Raw genomic sequence first — 18742 nt, 5'->3', positions numbered from 1 at the left:
CAGGAGTCACAAGACTCGAAGTCCACTAGCTCTCTCTACAGCTCCCTCGCCGGGACCCGGGTGTTTGTGTAATCTTGTGCGAGTCGCGGAAAGATGGCTGTGTCAATGGAGCACGTTGGAGGAACCCGGCCTGTTAAATCCGCCGAAACTTAAAGAGCTGTTCTCATTTTTTAACACGTCTTGGACTTGTGGGGGGAAACCACAACTGAGCGAGTTGTCCGCCGGAGCTGTTTCAGACTGTGGCGCTTTCTCCTCTTCTTTTGTGGCGGATGTTGTTGTTCGTTTCAAGGGGGATCGCGATCGAGACAGGACGTGGAGAGTGAGGCTAGCAGGGTAGGCAGGCTTGCTCGACGGACGCTCTCTCTTTGGGGGATGTTCTCCGTACTTTCCTATGGAAGACTGGTTGCCAGGGCTGTCCTCGGCGGACTTTCCCAAACAGATAGCCGGGATTACAGCCTGGTGACAGCGAGCTGTGGATTCGGAAAAGATTTCCGCAAGGGGATTTTGAAGAAAGGGATGTGTTACGGTGATGACGCCTGCTTCATAGCTCGCCATAGATCCGCCGATGTCTTGGGTAAGTGCGGTTAGCAACTTCTGTGTCCATTAAAGTAGCTGGCTATTTAAGTCGGCTGGTGTACCCAGCTAGGTAACTGGACAATTTAGCTAGCTCGACAATGTGCGTGTTTTCTGGAGTCAAATCCATTTATCGTGGTCGGGTCGCAAAGGTTACCCAGCTAGCTAACTGGTTATTACAAATGCGTTTTCTAGATCAGCCATTAAAATGTGTACGTAGCCAGCCAATTTCAACTACCTAGCTACGTGTCGCTTACTTCTGGAAAGTAACATGATTGTATTTAGCTAGCTAGTTTAGCTGTTGAGAGAGCGGTTAGGTAACGCTTTGTCTTTATATTCCATCACGCATAGCTGTATGACCCTCGCACGCTGCCGGTATGTAAGATAACTAGCAAGCAGTCACCTGCACACTTAAATGTTGTGCTATCACCCGTTAGATTCTTTGGTTTTAATTTACTGGTAGCTACATTGTTTTGTCGCTTCACAAAATACTTGATACTTCATTTAGTGCTACTCTTAATGTAGATTATACGGTTGTACAGCGTTCCCCTGACTTTCTGCCGTGACCTTTTACCCAGAAAGTAGCGAACTCCTTATTTTTTCAACGCAGATGCGTAGCAGCGAAAACGTGTGTTGGTAGTCCCTATTGTTGGAAAACAAAGGGGAAACGGACACCACGCAAAACTACTGCGGTTGCTCCACGTTCATGGAAATATACAGTCCTCATTGTAAATCGAATAGGGTCTTAGGTAAGAAGTTATCATGTATCGCTACCTAGTTTCCATCCCGAGCTGATACCACCCAACATTAGCTGCCCAAATAATTGGCATGCTGCAGAACTAACTAGCTAACGTTAGCTACGATAGCCTACTATGCAGCCACAAAGGGCCAACTGGGAAGTCCCGTACATTTTGTTCTCGAGAGATTTATGATTACGTTTGGCATCACAAGCATCGACATTTTTTATCTGTTTAGTGTTGTTTTAATATTACACTCGTTGAAACCGGTTAGTGCTGTTTAAGGTCAGAGTGGTCAAGCAATGGGGGCAGCCATGTTGACGAAATCTATCACGTTTCTCATAACGTAACGTTGCATACGGGGAAACACGGTGTCCTTAAATGACTCATGGAGAATTCGTGTACGTTTTCGGTACACTGCGTCTCTAGGGCCTATAGCAAGCAGACAACAGGGAAGATGTTACTGAGTTCAGGACACTGTGCCACGGCTAGCATGTTTGCACGCGATGTGGCTGCAGACTACAAAGGCAGCATGATTAATGTGACCTTAGCGAGCATGTCTTCTTGGAGCAAAGTCATATCGTTAACTAAAGGCACGAATAGTAGAATCACGTTCTGGGCCTTGTGCCTGCTGTTGTAAGCAGCATTAAGAATAAGCACAATCGACTAAGTAGACATTGTTCGAAGCAAGTTTGAATGTGGCCTCAAAATCAAAATTCCATCTCGTGTCGCTTGTGAAACGTGGGGGTGGTTAACTCAAGATCCGTCTAAACAATTTGCATGCTGTACAAAAATATGTGCAGTGGAGAAAAGGGATTTGCAAAAACGCGCTACGCATGGATGAATATCGGACAGAATGGCTGTGCTTTTACTGCACTACCCACAGTTGTGTGTTTCCCTGTGCTGTCTGAGGTGGCAGAGAGTGAACACAAATTAAAGGAGCGAGGGGCACATGACCCCGGAGGACTGATTCATCTGATGTGCTGGGGATGTTTTGTACCTACCATTACTTCTCAGTGATGAGGACTGTGGCAAGCACGACTCCCATTCTTCCCCTGCCATTATCGTTCTCATCATCGCAATATGATAGGCATTGCAGCTCTCGCGGGCTGACAATGGCAAAAGAGTCCACTCCAAATAAACCGGACGAGTGAGTCATTCCAACCCGCCGAGGGACTCTGTTGAGCTCCCCCTTCTTTGCACAGCTTGGTCTCTACAGCAAGGAGACCTCTCTCCTTAAGTATCACGCATGTAAAATATGTTTTTTTTTTTGTGGATGCTGAAGCAAGGAGAGGCAATTGGAGCAGTTGCCCCTCCTTTTGAATGCTGTATCATCTGCTTTAGCCCTGAGCCATTTTTAAAAACACAATTATTATTTTAATGTGGGTCTTCAAACTGAAAAGGAATCCTTGTGTGATTACAATAAATGTATTTAGATATTTCTGTCCTACGCTGATTTAATGGGTTAGTCTTTGTTTAATTAATGTCTGAGGATGACCCAATAGATGTGTTAGTTACAAAATCTTTTGACTACATGAGTAGCTTTAACGGTGACATATATTACCCTAGGTGAGAGACTACCCCACAAATCAATCTGGTATGTACAATTTTGCCAGTATATCAGCCACACTTAAATGTTTTACCATCTGAAACAACTGAATTCATGAAACTGGCATTTTCTTAGATAGACAACACTTAAATATAATATACAGCCCACTTCCTCTCTTGTGAAAGATTGTCCCATGCTCTGGGTTGGAGCCTTATCGGGCTTGTTAAAACATACAACATACAGATAACGTTACTGTAGCTTTGTGTGAATGAGTTCAGATAAACGCTAGCCATAAGAGGAGTGTAAAAGTCGTCTCACAGGGATCCTGGCGAAACTACTTACTTTGTTACGTAAGGAAACTGGAGCTTGAATAACGGCAAATGGCGTATGAATTGAAATACGGGGGCCTGATCCCTCACAGACTGGAGCCCAGGGTGGCTAACGCAAGGAATCGGATGGGGGGGGGGGGGGGTGTTTCCTGACAACCTAAAATGACAAAACATCTCTCACGATGTGCTCAAGTTAGAGTGCTCTCAAGCACAGCTGTAGTGAACACAAATGTCTAGGACTTATCCCCCCCTGTTAATGCACAACACCCCCCCCCCCCCCAGGATGGCTACATTTCACCCTTACCGGATGGGTGTTCTGACACGACAGACACAGGCTGCACTCTCCCAGTGGAGAGAGGGGAGTGTTGAGAATGACCTTGATGAAGGGGCACTTGCAGAGAGAGTCCTTATCCCTCAGGCCCCAGGCTGCGAGGGCTCTGTAGAGTGGTCTTATCAATCTTTGCCCTGTAATCGGACGAACATGCGCATTGGGACAAAAGCACGCTTTTTGTTTAGTCAGTAGTCATCCGTTGCTGCGTTGTCTTTCAGTTCGTGGTCCAGCGTCTGAGTCTGTGTGTCCTTGTTAATTACTCCACCAGCTTTAGCACCAGTGAGGTCACAAAGACCCTGGCTGTCTTATCCGCAGTAGTCCACAAATACCATCAGTGATCCTCCTGTCCAGGTGATACTTGTAACATGACCACGTGTAAGCATTCACTTGTGATCATGTCGTTATCATGTAGCTTGTTTGTAAGGGGTCCTGTATCCTTAGTGAAATCAGTTAATACATGTAGGGGTTGCCAATGCACTTTAACGGTGTTTCTTCATGACAACTGAGGCTTCATTCATAAAGCCCAAAACAAAACCTTAAAAAAACCGTGTGTGAGTATGTGTGGAAAAACCATGTCAGAGCTGAGAGGTAGGGGGTGGAAGGCCTCGGTCGTAGTTCTCTTCTGGCAGTGTTGGGCCTCCAAGCAGTTTGTTGCCCAGGACTCAGGCTGAACATGCAGCAGATGTGCTGAATTCTGCTCCTGATAAGCAAGGTAGGTGAGTACAGTAATATTGACCTGTTTATTATGAGTCTTAATAAGATAGCAAATCGGATGTCACAGGTCAGGGAATGAATGCGTCCTCAGTCCAGTAAAACTGTCATTAAGGCGTGGGATCATTACCCTGAGAGAGACTGTGTAGTAGGCTTATGTACGTCTTGTCCTACTTAAAGCTGTATTTCGGTCCAGCTTACACAAGCCAAGCAAAGGGGAGTAAGGGAATAAATCCACTTGTGTAATTCGCATTAACACTGTGGGATGTCCTCTGGTGTCAGCGTCCTCTTCTCTTCTTCAGAGTACCGGAGAACCTTTGAATAAAACAGCGTTTGAAAACGGAGACTGTTTCTAAACGCTGTGTGTGAAAGATGTTGCACCAGTCTGACACAGATGGGCTGAGCCCCTTTGCCCCCACCCCCAACATACACACACACACACACACACACACACCTCTGAGAAGGGGTGCATGGAGCTCAGAACACAGTGAGGCAGAATCAGTTGGCAAAACTGTACAATAATCGCAGTGCAGGCTTTGAATACCTAACTTCATCATTGTTGTGTGTGTTGGGCCTGTCCTTTTGAGTTCCTCTTGTCTTCAGAGAAGGATAACAAAATGATAGATATATAAATAAATATGTGAGTAACGTTTGACCAAAATCACAGTGCAGAAGCAGCTATGTGCAGTGTGTAAGGTCACAGAGGACGTCTCTGAGAGAGAACTTCTTGGCAGGCTGTGTCACAGATTACCGGGAAGAAAAGTCGGCAGTTGCTTGTACATTGGTTGCCCAGTGCGGCTGCTTTTCAAGTGTCCCCTGAAAGGGCCTGTGTAGTAGACCAGCGCAGCCGTATTTATTTTGTTACTAGGAGTAGCTGCGCATTGGGCCCTATGTGTATGGGAAGGACAGGAGCTTGCTGTTCTACTCCTTCTATGGTCACCCGAGCAGATTCCTGCATTGTGTGTGAGGAGCAGCGGGGAGCACTGCCTTTCCAGGAAAATCTCATATCAGGGCTGTTCGCTGCAAAGGAGAACAGGGTGGGAGGGGAGGGGAAGCTGGGAGGGACTTGTTAATGTCTCACAGGCCATCCCTGCGTGTCTTGGCTCTGGCGACGACGGCCTCATTTGAGCGTGCTCAGTTTGTTTAAAACGTGGAGGTTTGTGTGCGCGCCAGTAAGCGCCAATTACAGAAATAATAAACTTCCTCTGAATACGAGAACCACTCCTCCTTTCCCCTTGCTGTGCCGTACTTGCAGGTTTTGAAACTACCTTAGACATTCAAGCTAGGTCAAAGTTTTGTTTCTCAGCCCCCCCCCCCCCGCCCCCCCTTGGTTGGAACAAGGTGTTATTTCTTGTTAACAGAAGCAGGAGGCCTGCGTTTCATGGAAAGCATACTGAAGTACCCCCAGCAGCATACCACAGGAGCAGAAACTATTGAACGGCGAAACGGAGAGCAGCTCAGTATTCAGCGGGGAGGTTATCTCGCTCTGCTGAACCTGGATCAGTTTTTGTTGAGCTGCATTAGGTCTCACCGGACCTCAGCAATAATCCACCTGGTGGCACCAGCTGTCTGTCTGTCCAGAACCACTGTGTGGAAAAATCAGCATTGCTGCATAGAGCATGGCCGAGTGGCTTGCTGGAATTGGTCAGAGATGGTTGGAACGAGTGGAATTTTGCATGTTTGGCCCATGGAGGACGAGGACTTTGCAAAGATCACAACCCTGTAAGCACTTGCCTGTAGTAACAAGTGTGGCCAGAAAGGTGGGATTATCACTGGTCGCAAACACGCTCTTCAGCTTTTGGGGTCAGTTGAGAACCGGGGCCTGTCGTGAATGGTCTCTGAAGTCTGATTGCAAAAGCTGTCTCCTGTTTTGGCAGCAAACCTGGTGAATCATTTAAAAAAAAAACCTTATCTTTGCATCCAGAGATCAAAAGTGTCAAAACAGGCAGGTGTGCCTTGGCACCAGTGGTAGGTTGAGTAACTGGGTTTGGACTTTGACGTTCTGCGTTAATGTACTATGTGAGCTATTGTGCAGCACAACGTGAGAAACTTTGTCACCTTTTGAAAGCCTGCAACTGCTGACTCTCCTCCTTTCCTCATAGCAACGGGCTTGAGGACCTTTTGAAGTTCTGCACAGTCAGGCCATGTGCAGCAGCTGAGACAACAGCGGCATCTGAGTGCACAGCTGATCGTGGGTCAGGGAGCTGTGGCGATTGAGCGGTCACCCCTCACACCTGTCTGATCCCAGGGCAGCTGGTGAGGGGTGCGGGTGGTCACTGTGTTCCTGCTGGCTGTGACAATTTAGCCTCTATTGGCCCCCTGTCCCTGGCCTGGCAGGGTGTCATGGTCTTTGAGGTGGTCTGTAGACCCTGCCAAAAAGCAAGCAGGGATTGTATTGTCAGCGCTGTACTAATCACTCAGATTCTGCTCGATACTAGCGCTCTATAACAAAAACACACTTCTGAGATCAAGTTGTACATAATCAGTTTACAAGATGCAAACAACACTTGTCGTTTGTTTCAGATGTAGCCGAAAATCACGAGTCGAGATGGTTCAAGTGGCTCCTCTTCCCTCATCTTGCGGTGTTGTCTCGTGCTCTTATTTGTGAATTCCTGACCCGCTGCATTTCTTTGTAATTCCTCCACGCTTGAACAAGGAGTAACGTGTTCGGTTTGTTATCTTGTGTCCTCCTTCAGCCTGTGGGCGGAGCCTGAGGTGGTGATGACCGATGGCTGTTCTGTCCAGTCAGGCTTTCCTTTAACACGAGGCTGCTGTGACGTCCTTTGCCCCTCCCACTGAACCCCGTGTCACTCCCGCCGCTTCCTGTTTGTGTGTTTGCTGAAGACAGTGCTTATTGTTCTTTACAGTAAATGTCACCGCTGATGACAGAAGTCTTGTGCTTGTTTCCACTCTGTCTCTCTCTCTCTCCCTCTCTCGCTCTCTCTCTCTGAAAGTCCTTCAGTGTGTTCAGGGCAGCTGAAGTGTTGCTGGTGCTGTCTGTGGCCGCCTGCCTGATAGGAACGCCCATGAATCGCACTGCGGCAGTCTGGTCCCAATTAGCTCTGCCTCACGCTGTGGGACTGGGAGCCGTCTTCCCCTGCCGCCATCAGGGGCCACACTGTCCCTGGCCAGCGGGGGGCGACTGACCTTGGTGCCCTGACAGTGCCCTTCTAGATCAGTTCTGCTTCAGTGAATGTTATGATTTTAGAGCAGATCATACAAATTTGAGACCCATACTGTTGCTGCAGGTCTGGATATGTACAGTGGGCCTAATGAGGACGACTGATCCTGTTCCAACCTTTTTGTCAGTGTCCACCAGGGTGCCAGACCCCTTGGTCTGCTGCGTTTGTTTTTCTCGCCAACAACGATGTTGTTGTTGCAGGAAAAATGGCTGATGTGCTATTGTGTGCAAGTGTAGGCTACTTCCCTTCATTATGGCTTTATTCAAGTTCAAATTGTTCTGTTCTTTTGGCATAGTTTTGCATGTGGTGTAATTGTCTGTATGCATCTAATTACTGTGAGTGCGCCTGGAGGTGTACTGTTATTTAATTCACTTTAATGACTCTCAAGGAAGGAAAAAACAGACAAATTTAAGTGGCCTTTCTGGCATCATTACAAGAAGCATTTACTTGCGCTTCTTAATAAAACAAATAACAAAACAGCAAATATTGCGCCAAAACGCAGCTGTGCTGATGCACCCTCCTTGTATGTGCCAGTGCTTTAAGGTCCTGCATACAAACCCGTATCTTTTCTAGCACGTCCTCTCCCTCCTCTACAGTTATGAGAGGAAGTGGTGGCGGAGGCCCTGTAGGGCTGTTCTTGGACCTCTCTGCACCAGTAAGTTCATGTCAGGTTTGCGGAGTTCAGCTCTGTGACATATGGTAATCAGCTTTTGGTTTTCCAATAATCACTTCCAGCAACTGGCTGACGGCGGATTGGCGCTTTTGTTGTAACCCGAGCCTCAGGTTGGCCAGGAACGGCGAACGTCACGCCGTGATTCCCGGGCTAGCGTACTGCTGTGTGTGTGTGTGTGTGTGTGTGTGTGTGCGCGCGCATTACATTACGTTACATTACATTATTGGCATTTAGCAGACACTCTTACCCAGAGCGACTTGCATCAGTGACAATGTTATCCATTTATACAACTGGATATTTACTAAGGCAGTTTGGGGTTAAGTACTTTGCCCAAGGGTACAGCAGCAGTGCCCCAACGGGGAATCAAACCGGCAACCTTTTGGTCATGAGTCCTGCTCCGTAACCACTATGCTACACTGCCGTGTGCGCGCATGCGCATGCGTGTGCAAGTGCAGTTTACATGCACGCCAATACAGATACGAATCCTACAGCTGCTTCCCATCTCACGTGTGCAAATGTGTTTTTTCCCCCCTGTTCCAGGCGTGGCGGATGGCGTGGGCGGCTGGCGGGATTACGGGGTAGACCCCTCGCAGTTCTCCGGCACCCTGATGAGGACGTGCGAGCGGCTGGTGAAGGAGGGACGCTTCGTGCCCAGCAACCCAGTGGGCATCCTCACCACCAGTTACTATGAGCTCCTGCAGAACAAAGTCCCGCTGCTGGGTGAGTGGCGGTACGGGTTCCCAAGGCCTGCAGCTCCTGCTGCCCCCCATCAATTGACATTTACATGAATTACAGCCATTTGACGGCCGCTCTTGTCCACAGTGACGCAAAGCAGAGGCACAGAGGCGAACGCAACGAGGCCTTATGAGCATCGGCACATACTGAAACTGTCAGACCGCATCTGAGCACGTCACAGTTACTCAGTACTGTTATGGACTGTGCCGTGCTGAATACAGAGGTGCTATGATAATCAAACAACTAACGTCAAAGTGCAGTCTGCCCTACAGTACTGTATAAGAATAGGCAAGATTTACATAGGGGAGGCAGGATGTGGTTTGAAGAAGTGGGGCTTCAGATAAAGTTGCCTAAATGCCTTTGCAAATATTTTTAGCGGCGGTTGTAAAATGTAAAATGTACTGGGCTAAATAACCAGAGTTAGCTTAGCTGAGCTACAGGGCAACTGACTGGAAGGGAGGCTGAAAAAACAGGTGAGCTTGGGTTTAATCGTCCTGCTCGCAGTTCGGGTGACCATCTTTGTGGAAGTGGAGCAAAGGGCTATTTGTGGAAGGCGAATGTGCGTAGGACACCAACGCATTTCTGACATCAGAGGGTTTCGTGGATCACACCCCCAGGCAAAGGTGAGGGCCGTGACCCCGGTGGATGTTTGTGGGAGGGTAGCGTGCGCGCTCTCTCTCTCTCTCTATTCGCTCGGCACTGTTTCGCCGGGGTCCGGGTGGACCGCAGATCTGCAGGATGAGTCAGAGAGACTGTGTCGTGAGTTTGAGAGACGAGTCCCTGCCAGCAAACTGCACGCTCTGGTGCTGCCTTGATCCATCACAGCTATTTGCTGGGCACATGCTGCCTGCAACAACATGGGCTTCATTGAAAAAAATCCAATATTTACACAGAAACGTCTGCATTCGTGCTAGTTCTAAGCCCAATTGACGACTCCTCCCCGCCCCCCAAAAAGAAAAGTTCTTGGCCTTGTATTTTTCCATAAACACGGATGGTAGGCTACCCATACCACTGCTAGTAGTTTCGGAGATTTTTGGGTTGGGCCGCGTAATAAAGACCGTTTGTGCAGAGCCGATCTCGTGAGCCCCCCCTTGTGATTGTGTTACCGCGGGGAGGAGTGATTGGGCGGCTGAGCGTGTGCAGAGACTAGATGAGTCACCAGCAGCAGGGTGGAGTCGACATCCCACAGTCTTTTTTTTGTTTGAGCGGTTCGTCTCGGTCCGCATCCGTGCGAAGGACAAATGAGCTGTGAGCCGAACCCCAAAATCGTGGCCTGCTTTCCGCTTGTGGGTCCAAACCTTTCGTCCATGTCCTCTGTCATCTTTAAGCCGTAGCCTCTCTTCAGCCAAAGTGTGCGGATAAATAAATAGAAAGCCATAACTTTGATTCAGCAGATAAATGTACTGAGCTAAAGATGAGGAAAACCCAAGACTTCCTGCCTCAGTGGGAGAGTGCTGGCCGGCCACTGTCCCTTTAGCCTCTCCCCCATTACTACATGGCTTCAGAATGAAACGCTTATTGGGTTAGCTGATGTACATAAAAATATGCACACTGACACACACAAATGCACACAGACAAAACAGGGGCAGTGTAAATTCAAGCTTGATATTGCTGAATAAAAAGGCAAATGAAATATATCCATCAATGTAATCGCAAAAAAACCTTAGGCAGGCGACCACTATCAAAACTAATAAGAGGCTAGGAAAATGGAGGGGAATGGCATAGCAGAACAGTGCTCGTCTGTGTGTGTCATGCATGTATGTATTTGTGCGTGCGTGTGTGTGTGTGTGTGTGTGTGTGTGTGTGTGTGTGTAATGTATATATTCATGGGTAATTGCTGCGTTTCCCTCTGTTAAAGGTAGTGTTTAAGAGAAGGTGATCTCATTCTGCTGTGAGTTGGAGCTGCACTGTTGGCAGGTTTTGTTCAGACTCCTGGTTTGAGATACCGGACTGACTCATCGTGCTTTTTCGCTGAGAGGCCTCCTTTGAAAGTAACCCCCTACCCCCCAACCCCCCTGCTCTCTGCATCGCTGTGAGCTGTCAAGGTGCAGAGGTGACTTTCCCTCCAGGGGCGCGCAGTTGGTGACCTGCTGTCCCGGGACAGGGGGGAGGCTTGGCTCCCTGCCGGCTGGGTTTTTGTCACTGCTGCAAGCTGCACCACGCGGCACCGTTCCCAGAACGGTCAGGTCAATGTGCGGGAGGGACGCACACGTGGACTTTCAAATTGTTGTCCCAAAGGAGCATGTTCCACACACAGAGTGCTCAAAATGTACCGAAAATAACAGCCATTATTTATTTATTTGGCAGCCACTTTAATCCAGGGCAGTGTGCGGGTTTACCCGTCTCTGCATGCAGCTGGAAGCAGCTCAGGTTATGTGCCCTTCTCAAGGGTAAAACAGCAGTGCTCCGCCAAAGAATCTAACCTGCAACATTAGGGTCTCATGCTCCAGCTGGTTAACCTCTGTGGCATACTCCCACTGTCTGCCAAATAATGACCTCCCTTCTTTCCTAGAGCCACTGTTTTAAGGAGTTAAGGATTTGTATGTGTGTATACGTATGAAAATTCTGAGAGGGGTATTCATGTCACACCAAAGTCATCCTTCAACTAAATTCCACCAAAATACACATGTATCTCTGTGCGTGTGCGTGAAAGTGTGTTTGATTTTTATGTATGAGCCTGTACCTATAATGTGTAACATTTACTACTTATTCAACTGCCTAGAGGAGTTGTAGCCGGAGGAGTTGGCCTGGTCTGTTCTGTGAGGCCATTCATGCAAGCGGAGCTTTATCCTGTCATTAGTAACGCACTTCGGCGGTGGAGGCGGTCCCGCGGTGTCTGAAGCGTGCCGTCTTCTCTCCCGCAGGCAGCAGCACGGCCTGCATTGTGGTGCTGGACCGGCAGAGCCACCGGCTGCACACGGCCAACCTGGGCGACTCGGGCTTCCTGGTGGTACGCGGCGGGGAGGTGGTGCACCGGTCCGACGAGCAGCAGCACTACTTCAACACGCCCTTCCAGCTGTCCATTGCGCCCCCCGAGGCGGAGGGCGTGGTCCTCAGTGACAGGTAAACAAACAAACAACGCCCCCAACCCCCCCCCCCCCTCCAGTTTAAGACTGACATTCCAGAGTGATATTTTCCCGTGGGCAGCTGGCATAGCTGCGGAAATGACTGTGTGTGTTAAACAGGTTAGACGGTGTCTGTGGGCATTCTCTGGTGTGTTGGTATGTTGGCACGACTGACTTCCATGCAGCACAGTCACTATATACAAACACCATGCACAGGCCTTCTGTGCTCTCCTCAGACTGACTTCTCTTCACTTTGACGGGGAAAAAAAAAGTTCTGTTAGATTACTGCAGTGGATATCTCGGTGGAGAATGCACCTTAATTCGGGCAGATCTGCTTGTGTCATTCCAGTGGGGGTGCCAAGTTAGCCAGATTACCATTGCCTTCCGCAAAGCCAGCCCAGTCTGAACTAGAGCACGGGGGCGATCGTGACGTCACGGGTCTGTCGGAGAGCCAGGGCCATGTGAGGCTGGCCCTCGTTCCTGCTGTGTGCCAGCAGTGGAGTGTCTGCTCTCTCTCTGAGGGGGGGGGGGGGTTTGCTGGATCTCTGCCCTCCCCACAGCCAGTCGGGTTAATCACACAGGAGGAGTGGGCTGGAGGCTTTCCTCAAAGCAGCCAATCACGTTGCCTGTTGTCCCCTGAGCTTTAAAAAAAAGTCCCCCTTAATCTTGGAAAAGGAACAAAATGTATTTCCTGCCTGTGACATGTGTCTGAAGTTATGTTGGGCTTTTTGAGTGGGAGTTTGGACTGAGTTTTGTAGGGTTGGTTTTATCCGTCAGTGATGAAAATCTGTTGATTATAAGGTTCAGGGCACATTCATGCATGCCATGCTACTCCCACGCTACTGTGCCAACCTCTGTCAGGTCCGTGCCTGTTTTAACAGGAGAGATGGCATGGGGTGTTCTGCCCAGACTCACTTTTGGCAGTGACCTGCCAGTCTCCTGGTGTGATCTGATTGGACATGTAACACATGCCAGGCAAAGAATCTTCTCATTACCTGTGAAACTCTTGTGAGAAGCTGCGTCTGGTTTAAGCCCCTTATCTAAAGGAGACAGACTGCAGAGTTCATGCTTCAGCCTTGCCTGTCCATCATTAATCCCTCCTATCGTGATTACATTTTTCCCCTCTGGATCAATGTAATGTTTTAAGTCCCTCTCTGTGAAGGTTATAGTATGGGCTTTGAAACGAGAGGCAGGAGAAGTGGGAGGTGTCTGGAACGGCACGCTCTGTGCTGGGGAATCGAGGCCAGAGCATTACGGCAGCCGTCCAGGAACTGAACTCGACACTCCGGGCTCTGATCTATATCCGTAGTAGCGTCAGTAGGGTGGGGAACCCTAGCTCCGAACGTCGTGTACGTTCTCTCCTTCTCTGACCTTGCACTCGCTGCACTCTCCTTGGACTCTGTTTTTAGCCCGTCACAACAAACCTGGTGGCGGAGGGGCCTGTCGCCTGGTGACACATTTCAGCGATGCGCGAGTAGCAGTCAGAAAGAAGAACGATGTAAACCGTGACGGGGGCAGGGGAAGGGAATGGGGACAATGCCGATTGTGACCAAAGCGCTATGAGGTGACTCCGTTTGAGTCCGGCTGTGTGGTGGAGAGGCCTAGTGATGGTTCAGCGGGGAGGTGTCACGGAGATTAAAACCTGGGTTTTATCTGGCTCAGATGCCACAGATTTCCCAAAGGGGGGGGGGGGGACACCACGCCGCAGGCAGCCAGACAGACGGGCATAGGAGATTAGCACGGTCGCAGCCTGTTACCGTGCGCTGCAGGAAGGAAGCGTGGGAAGTGACGGGCCCCCGCGGGTCCAGAGGATGTGTTGCGGACGAGTTTCACACCAGTGGCGTCTGGCCCCGCGTTACAGGAAGCCTCGCCCACTCTGAACCAATAACTCTTATCATTTAATGTGCAACATGACTCCCGTGTAGCAGGGAATTAGACATTTTATCGCAGGGGGTTAAAAAACGTCGATATTTGAATAACCGTAAACGCTCTGATCCCCGTTGTCTCGATTAGTTAAAAAGCTGAAAAACAAAAAGCGCTGCCTCTGAGAAATGTGTTAACAGCTGAGTAGCTCTCGGCTCGGATTTCATCGCTCTCCGCAGGAAGCCTGTGAGTGCTGCCCCCTGCTCATGTGATCCCTCTGAGCACACAGGGAGGGTACTGACTGACCCTGCGCCCCCAACCACCCCCACCCCCCCACTCTGACCCCCTGGGTGTTGCTGTCCTTCCCTCACAGCCCCGAAGCGGCGGACAGCTCCTCCTTTGATGTCCAGCTGGGTGATATCATCCTGACCGCCACGGACGGCCTCTTCGACAACATGCCGGACTACATGATCCTGCAAGAACTCAAAAAGCTCAAGGTGGGGCTTCCTGTTACCTCAGACAATGCATGCTGCACTCGCTTATTTGGGCAAAATGAGTAATTTGTGTATCCTTGACTTTTTTTCCCCCATTTTTTGCGCTATCAGCTTGCGCGCTGTTGATGGACTTCCTCCTGAAAGAGTTCTTTGCTCTAACACAATGCCTCCATGTTATTTTTAGAACACCAACTATGAGAGCATACAGCAGACGGCCAGAAGCATTGCAGAGCAGGCCCACGTCCTGGCCTATGATCCCAACTACATGTCACCTTTTGCACAGTTTGCGTGTGACAATGGACTGAATGTAAGAGGTAAGGAGTTGAGTCTGTGCTGATGTGTGCTTTGAGAATTTGGGAGGGGAGCCCCCCTGCATGGTCTTTATGGAGCAATTAATTTTAGAGGGCCCATTCTTCCTCGAGTTTTCAGTTACCAGGCAACTGTTGAAGGTTGTCAAGAACTCAGTGGGAAGCTAATTCCAGAGTGGAAACTAAGAAATCGAAACAAATCAAAAAAGGAAAAAAAAAACCTGTTGAGCTTCGACAGATTAGAGACGATGTGCATTAGATCCGTTTTGCTCCTGTTTTCCCATTGTTCGGGTGAAACTGGCTACTGCCTGAACTCAGTGAATGGTGTGTGTGTGTAGAGAATCTCTTAAGTATCTGCCCCTCAGTCTGTCATTGTCCCTGACACGGTGCCCTTTGTCTGTGTTCCACAGGGGGAAAGCCAGATGACATCACAGTTCTACTGTCGATTGTGGCGGAGTACACAGACTAGCGTTTGTGTTGGGGGGGACTGTTCCGACTGCTGTCTTCCTCCTGTGTACTGTCTGTCTCCTGCTGGCAGGACTGGGGACTTTACTCCTTTTGCAGCTAAGCCACGCCCCCTCTTCCCATGCCCCTCCCCCATCCACCCCCGACCCCTCCTGTCCAGTCATTCCACTTGGCCTCCAGCCCCTCCTCCATTTTCCCCCTCCCCTTCTGGTTAGGCTCCAAGTGCTCACTGTAGCTACTGTCAGCTCTGTCCCATATAAAAAGGAGATTAGAGCGGGGCCTAATTTTTTTTTTCCTTCATTTTTTAAGCCATAAATCTGAAATGGAACGAGAGGGAGGGGAAAAAAAATCCGGTTGACACATTTCACATCCTGATGTCACTGTGTGTGTCAGTTTGCCGTTTGAGCTTGGCGTGGCGCTGTGTCTCCCGCCTCAATGGCCCGAGAGCTTTACCTGTGGAGACAGGTGAGACGTTGGGAGCAAACCCACCTATGTCTCCTCTACATTAACACTTTTAAGCTTTTATGTCCCTCAACAGAGCAGTCCTATGTTTACTTGGGTGTTGGGGGGAGGGGGGAAGGTGACTGGGGAGTGAGGGTTTTGGAGTGGAAGTTCTGGAGATAGTCGATTAAAGTGGTGATGTTAGCTGTCCGGATAAAAAGGTGTCACGTCTAAGAATCGTCTTGGTTCCCTTGGGTGCGCTAAAACATTCTCGTGGTGTGACTGCCAGGTCTCCGCTGGGTCTAAAAGTGGAAACCTTGGGGCACGGGCGTGGGCAAGAAGGACAGATTTGGGATAAGTAGCTCGGATGTGCGTACAAGGCTAGCCTGTGGGGGGAAATGGCATTAAGGGAGAAGATGTGGAAAGAGCCACAAGACAAGGTCACTTTAAGTGTAATTAAATTAGGAAAATATTTAATGGCAATAGTTATGCAAGTCTGAAAGGGAGCCTCGGCTTGGCAGACTATGTTTCTATAGAGGTGGAACATGGTAGAGGATAGGGGACTTATGTTTATGTATGATTGGATTTTTTTTTTTTTAAGTATTTTATTTTAGTTGATCTTTGGTAAATGGACTGTATGTAAATATATTTTTATTAAAATTGTCACGTTTGTCAGTTATGAACTTATGGGATTTATGAAGAGAGAAGGATTGAGGGGAAAAACCGAGTCGTTGCCACAGGAAATAGGTTTGAGGTCTGGAGCAGACTCTGCCCCCGGTGGAAGGGGACTGTTTTAAACTGAGGCTCTGCGGGGTCACGTCTGTGGTGACTTAATCCTTAATCCCCCTCCACTCTCCCCACCTGTTGGAATGAGCAGCGGTGTACACACAGCTTTGCATGACTGAGAGCGAGGAGGGTTTAGCCCTCAGGTCGGAGAATCCTCCAGCCCAGCTCTACAAGCTGTGTGTCAAATGCACCTGTGTGTATGTTTGTCTGTGTGTGTGTGTGTCTGTGTGTGTGTGTCTGTGTGTGTGGGCTCTGTGTCTGTTGCAGAGGATTTTTTTATAACCCTTTGAGAAAAGTATACTATTAACGCACAAAAAATAATGCTAGCATCTGTGAATGCTTAGAGTGGAGATGTGATCGGTCAGATATGAATAATAAAGGTTTATTTTTATATATATTTTTTGTGGGGGGGGGTTTGTGTCCTCACTTGGCTCATCCAGCTTTCATTTTATCATACAGTTGATCCCTGGTTTGAAAAAGTCTAAAGCCATCTTTAAAATACGTAGGCCTCTATTTAAATCAGGTTAGTTGCCTGTGAAAGGTTGTTAAACACTTGTAGAAATTCAGTCTCTCACGGCAGACGTCAGGTTTTTTTTCTGTAGATTTGTACTGTGTATTTGCATAACTTTAATGTGCAGCTTCTGTTTTATAATTAAATCAAAGTCAACTTTTACATGTACTGTGTACATGACATTTTTATTGTGTTATTTAAAATTCTCATCTGGATTTTACAAAGCATTATTTAAGTTTCCTTTTTTTCCAATTTCTGAAAGCAAGAATGTTTTATTTCATTGAAGAGACTACACCTGTGATGGTTTTAGTGTGATTGTCTGTCATTATCCCTCAAGCCTAACTCTGCTGCCCGTGTGCAAAGGTCTTAACTTGCCATTAAATCAGAAGAGCATAACCATTGTAACATCCTGCCATGTGGAGTCACATAACCCTGACAGCTTTTTTTTTTTTCTCCTCCTTGTAAGCCCTGCTGTCTGAGGGCATATAGTGGCTGCTTCATCTGAGCAGAGAGAGACAGACCTTGTATCTGTGGCGCTCAAGTTTCTCTGCAAGAGAAATTACTATTAACAAATTGCCATAAAAGAAATATATGGAGCGAGCGTGGTTATGTGAGACTGCGTGGCATTCCTCTGGGTCGTCGCTGCCGTTGGGAGCAGCGACAGTGCCAGACAGGGGGCCGCAGGGACAACCGGGTGACAATCAAATGCATTTCACACCTCAGCTCTGCTGCTTCCACCCCGTGTGTCATTTATAAAAGCGGGTGCACCAAAGACATGCTTCCTTGTATCTTAATTATAAAGCAATACTGTGATTTACGAAATACAAAAAATAAAATAAAAAAATAAAAATAAAGCTTTGCATCACGTAGGTTAGCGAAGACGTTTTTTCCCTGTTTACTTTTACACATATCTGGCTATTAAGCAAGTTTAAAAAAAAGGCATAAAAAGAATAGAGGAGAACCTTTAATGTATATGCACAGACAGTGTTACAACGTTCAGTGTCCCCCTCAGGCCACAGGCTGATCATGTATTTATATTCAGTGCTGTAGTGGAGCCTTGGTACCCTGGTTTGTCTTTGTATAGGACAGCCAATGGGAGAGCAGCAGTAGCTGTGTGAATCCTAGGTAAAACCAAAGTAGGTAAGGTAAGCCATAACCAGGCATGACCAGGGTATCGCCTCCCTGTGGCAGTGTGCTGCATGTTACCCGGTTAACAGCGTGTTCTCAGCAGAAACTCGCTCGCCAAGTCACTTTCCTTCTTGGGGGGGCATTTAGCCTATTAGTGAGCTATTGTTATCATCCGTTACCAGTATTTTGGTAGCTCAGTGGCCAAGCTGTTCTTAATATTATCACTCTGGGGCACTCTCTGTCTGACAAGCTGTTGCATATCTGGAATCTGTTTGTTTCACTGGTGCATAAGCGGCAGACATGCTGTCCTGTTTTGGGTTCTTCCATCCTAAAGTCATGCTAAGAGGGCAAAGCGGAGGGGGTAGAGGAGGAGCTGGCCATTAAGTGGCACGCTGAATGTTAGGGGGCTGATAATTGTTGATTAAAATCTAAAGGACAGAACTCCCATCTGGAGTGTGGATTCCTCACAGTGAAACGCCACTCCTCCTCAGACACACTGTGGTGGTCTGGAGCGAGCGTTGGGGTGTGCTGATGAGACCACTAATAGTACAAGAGTTGGAGCTGGTTTAGAGGACCAGTGAGCTCGACGTGCACCATATCGGCCTTAACCAATGAAACAGTTCCAGCCCTCAGACGCGGCCTTGTGGCAGCGCTAGCTTGTCCCATCTCCTGCACTAACATGTTGCTCAGTTTGTGAACATGCTTCTGCAATTACGACATGGTTTATAACTATTGTTTAAAAAAAAAAAAAAAACCAACCAATGGGCAATGTTAGTACGAGAGCTGCACATATTTTTGTGTGTGTACAGTACAATGATGCAGATATGGATTCTGTAAATATGTTTTCAAAGCTGTAAAATA

At 48.3% G+C, this 18742-nt stretch overlaps 1 protein-coding gene across 1 annotated transcript; it reads left to right on the top strand.

Moving 5' to 3' along the window:
- The first annotated feature begins 47 nt into the window (after positions 1-47).
- pptc7a (protein phosphatase targeting COQ7 a) lies at positions 48-17615 on the top strand. The gene is made up of 6 exons (XM_036526284.1): positions 48-574; positions 8626-8805; positions 11685-11883; positions 14122-14245; positions 14427-14556; positions 14961-17615. Exons 1-6 carry the CDS (start codon positions 373-375, stop codon positions 15017-15019), a joined length of 894 nt encoding a protein of 297 aa, XP_036382177.1. The 5' UTR covers positions 48-372; the 3' UTR covers positions 15020-17615.
- The last annotated feature ends 1127 nt before the right edge of the window (positions 17616-18742 follow it).

This window comes from Megalops cyprinoides, chromosome 4, assembly GCF_013368585.1.
Source record: "Megalops cyprinoides isolate fMegCyp1 chromosome 4, fMegCyp1.pri, whole genome shotgun sequence".
Taxonomy (NCBI): Eukaryota; Metazoa; Chordata; class Actinopteri; order Elopiformes; family Megalopidae; genus Megalops; species Megalops cyprinoides.
Note: the sequence above shows the minus strand (reverse complement) of the source record. Positions and strands in the feature narration are given on the sequence as shown.

Bases quoted from the DNA above. Each gene is read 5' to 3' on its own strand.
- pptc7a (XM_036526284.1), top strand. From the start codon at position 373: ATGTTCTCCGTACTTTCCTATGGAAGACTGGTTGCCAGGGCTGTCCTC. The intron at 14,246-14,426 runs GTGGGGCTTCCT...TGTTATTTTTAG, and splicing joins AAGAACTCAAAAAGCTCAAG to AACACCAACTATGAGAGCAT. The intron at 14,557-14,960 runs GTAAGGAGTTGA...TGTGTTCCACAG, and splicing joins CAATGGACTGAATGTAAGAG to GGGGAAAGCCAGATGACATC.